Source organism: Mandrillus leucophaeus, unplaced genomic scaffold (assembly GCF_000951045.1).
Source record: "Mandrillus leucophaeus isolate KB7577 unplaced genomic scaffold, Mleu.le_1.0 Scaffold655, whole genome shotgun sequence".
NCBI lineage: Eukaryota > Metazoa > Chordata > Mammalia > Primates > Cercopithecidae > Mandrillus > Mandrillus leucophaeus.
The window spans coordinates 193307-196337 of NW_012107086.1; the positions used below are offsets into that span (position 1 = coordinate 193307).

The 3031-nt window shown below is 44.6% G+C and overlaps 1 protein-coding gene across 1 annotated transcript in view; it reads right to left on the bottom strand.

Annotated features, from left to right (window-relative positions):
• AHCTF1 (AT hook containing transcription factor 1) overlaps positions 1-3031 on the bottom strand; it is a 119161-nt gene that overhangs the window by 18427 nt on the left and 97703 nt on the right. The window contains exon 30 of the mRNA XM_012001227.1: positions 887-1010. Within this exon, the coding sequence (XP_011856617.1) occupies positions 887-1010 (124 nt within the window). The remainder of the gene's footprint in view (positions 1-886; positions 1011-3031) is intronic.

A 3031-nucleotide genomic window follows, 5' to 3' on the forward strand; every position in this document is an offset into this window, starting at 1 on the left:
GGCGAGGTGGCGGGCGCCTGTAGTCCCAGCTACTTGGGAGGCTGAGGCAGGAGAATGGCGTAAACCCAGGAGGTGGAGCTTGCAGTGAGCTGAGATTGCACCACTGCACTCCAGCCTGGGTGACAGAGACTCCGTCTCAAACAAAAAACAAAGAAAACACACAAACTTAAGAGTCATGTATTGAACAGATGGAAGGAAATAAAACTGTCATCTCTCCTGTGTTCTACTTTGGTCTACCTATGAAGAGTCCTGTGCCTGATCATCCTGAAACCACAGGAAAGCTGTGAGTGAAATTTTGGTCTTCAACAAAAACAGAATCACCAGAGTTCTGCCTCAATTTATCGTGTCTCTGTATATTTCCGAAATGTCTAGCAGCCAGCACTGCAAAATTTCATAGTAACTACTAAATAACATACAACTGTACAACTAAACTTCTTTTAAAACAGCCAACATTAGGCCGGGCGCGGTGGCTCTCGCCTGTAATCCCAGCACTTTGGGAGGCTGAGGCGGACGGATCATGAGGTCAGGATATTGAGACCATCCTGGCTAACACATGAAATCCCGTCTCTACTAAAAAATACAAAAAAAAAAAATCAGCCGGGCATGGTGGTGGGTGCCTGTAGTCCCAGCTAATCCGGAGGCTGAGGCAGGAGAATGGCGTGAACCCAGGAGGCGGAGCTTGCAGTCAGCTGAGATCGCGCCACTCACTCCAGCCTGGGCGACAGAGCGAGACTCCGTCTCAACAACAACAACAAAAAACCCATTACCAAAATGGAGACGTTAAAGATCTAAGTGAGATCTAACATGCACAGAATATTTTATTTCTGGTTCACGATTTCATTAAATTTCTTTTAAAAAGTATTTGAATTTTTCTCCATCAACTTACCCTTCACAGACTGATGGTGCACAAAGAGAAGCTTCAATTCCTTGAACAGGGCTGAAGTGATTCAATTCTGAAAATGCCTCTGCTGCAACTAAGAGATCCTTTGTTTCTGCATCTTCCAAATGGCCTATAAGTCATACAAATAAGAATATTTATGCTAAGTATTTAGTGATTACTGATAGTCTTGCATTATTACTTTTTAAAAAGTTGTTGGGTCTGCTTTTTTGTTCTTTTAGGTTTGCTGCTGTATTATCAGACTGCTAACACTTTTTTTTTTTTTTTGAGACGGAGCCTCGCTCTGTTGCCCAGGCTGGAGTGCAGTGGAGTGATCTCAGCTCACTGCAAACTCCGCCTCGCGGGTTCACGCCATTCTCCTGCCGCAGCCTCCCGAGTAGCTGGGACTACAGGCACCTGCCACCATGCCCTGCTAGTTTTTTGTATTTTTAGTAGAGATGGGGTTTCACCGTGTTAGCCAGGATGGTTTCGATCTCCTGACCTCGTGATCCGCCCGCCTGGGCCTCCTAAAGTGCTGGGATTACAGGCGTGAGCCACCGCGTCCGGCCAACACTTTCTTCTTTGAATTCTCTGAACCTAGCTCAAAAGCCCCCCCTCTTAACCTCTCGCTTTTCACTTTTTGCTGAACAGGCACTAATGCAACTGTTTTACATATATTAACTCACTTAATCCTCAACATCCAAGAAAGTAGGTAAGAAAACTGAAGCCTAAGGTTATACTGCCTATCCCAGCTCATGAAGCGTACTCAGTAAGTAGCTGAGCTAGGATTCAAATCTAGCTTGCTTCACTCTAGAGTTTGTGTTTTATGAAACTCCACCCACCACAAAAACAAAACAGATTTCTGGCCGGGAGCGGTGGCTCACGCCTGTAATCCCAGCACTTTGGGAGGCTGAGGCAGGCAGATCATGAGGTCAGGAGTTCGAGACCAGCTTGACCAACGTGGTGAAACCCACCTCTACTAATACAAAAATTGGTCAGGTGTGGGTGCGTATGCCTGTAATCCCAGCTACTCAGGAGGCTGAGGCAGGAGAATCAGTTGAACCTGGGAAGCAGAGGTTGTGGTGAGCCGAGATCGCACCATTGCACTCAAGCTTGGGCAACAAGAGCGAAACTCCATCTCAAAAAAAAATACAGATTTCTATTTGAGACTGCCTCATATTGTAAGAATAATCAGTGAAGATAATGCTATGAACATTCTTTTAATAGCTACCATTTAAACATGTTAGTAGAACAAAGCACATCTAAAGAGCAATGTAGGCCAGGAGCAGTGGCGCATGCCTGTAATCCAGCTGCTTGGGAGGCTGAGGCAAAAGAATTATTGGAAACCCGGGAGGCGGAGGTTGCAGTGAGCTGAAATAGCCCCACTGTACTCCAGCCTGGGTGACAGAGCAAGACTCTGCCTCATATAAATAAGGCAGTGTAAATTTCTAGACATATGCTATTTATGGCATAGCGCTTAGAGCAATTAATAATGCCCATGCTTACTAAGTAAAGATATCATAGTCCAAACTTCAGTGGACTCTCATCTTAAACTACTTAAGATGCAGATTTTTATGTAAGTATGTGGTTTTACAGCTTTAGAGTTAGGAGTTACCTTTAAATAACCTTGTTAAAACTGTGTGTAGGGTAAGAAACATAAATAGGCTGTTTTCTGATCCACCAATTCTAGGTCAAGTCTTTCCCCCGGCCCTCTTGTTAACCAAACTGGATTATAAGGGTTTGTCAATATAGTCCACCATACTCTATGTGACAAGGGAGCAGGTGCCATTTCTACCTGACTCACTGTTTGATCTTCAACACCCAGAAAAAACACCGAAGGAGCTAACAGGAATACATACATTAGGAACTCAAAACATTTTTTGATAGGTAGAAGAATATGAAGATAATAAATTCATGAGCCACTGAACTAGTTTTTTTTTCTTTTTGAGACAGGGTCTCATTCTGTTGCCTGGGCTGGAGTACAATGGCGCAATCACAGCTCACTGCATCCTCAACCTCAACCTCCTGCGTCCAAGCAATCCTCCCCTCTCAGTGTCCGGAGTAACTGGGACTACAGGTGCAGGCCACCATGACCAGCTAATTTTTTAAAATTTTTGTAGAGATGGGGTCTCCTGAGTAACTGGGACTACAGGT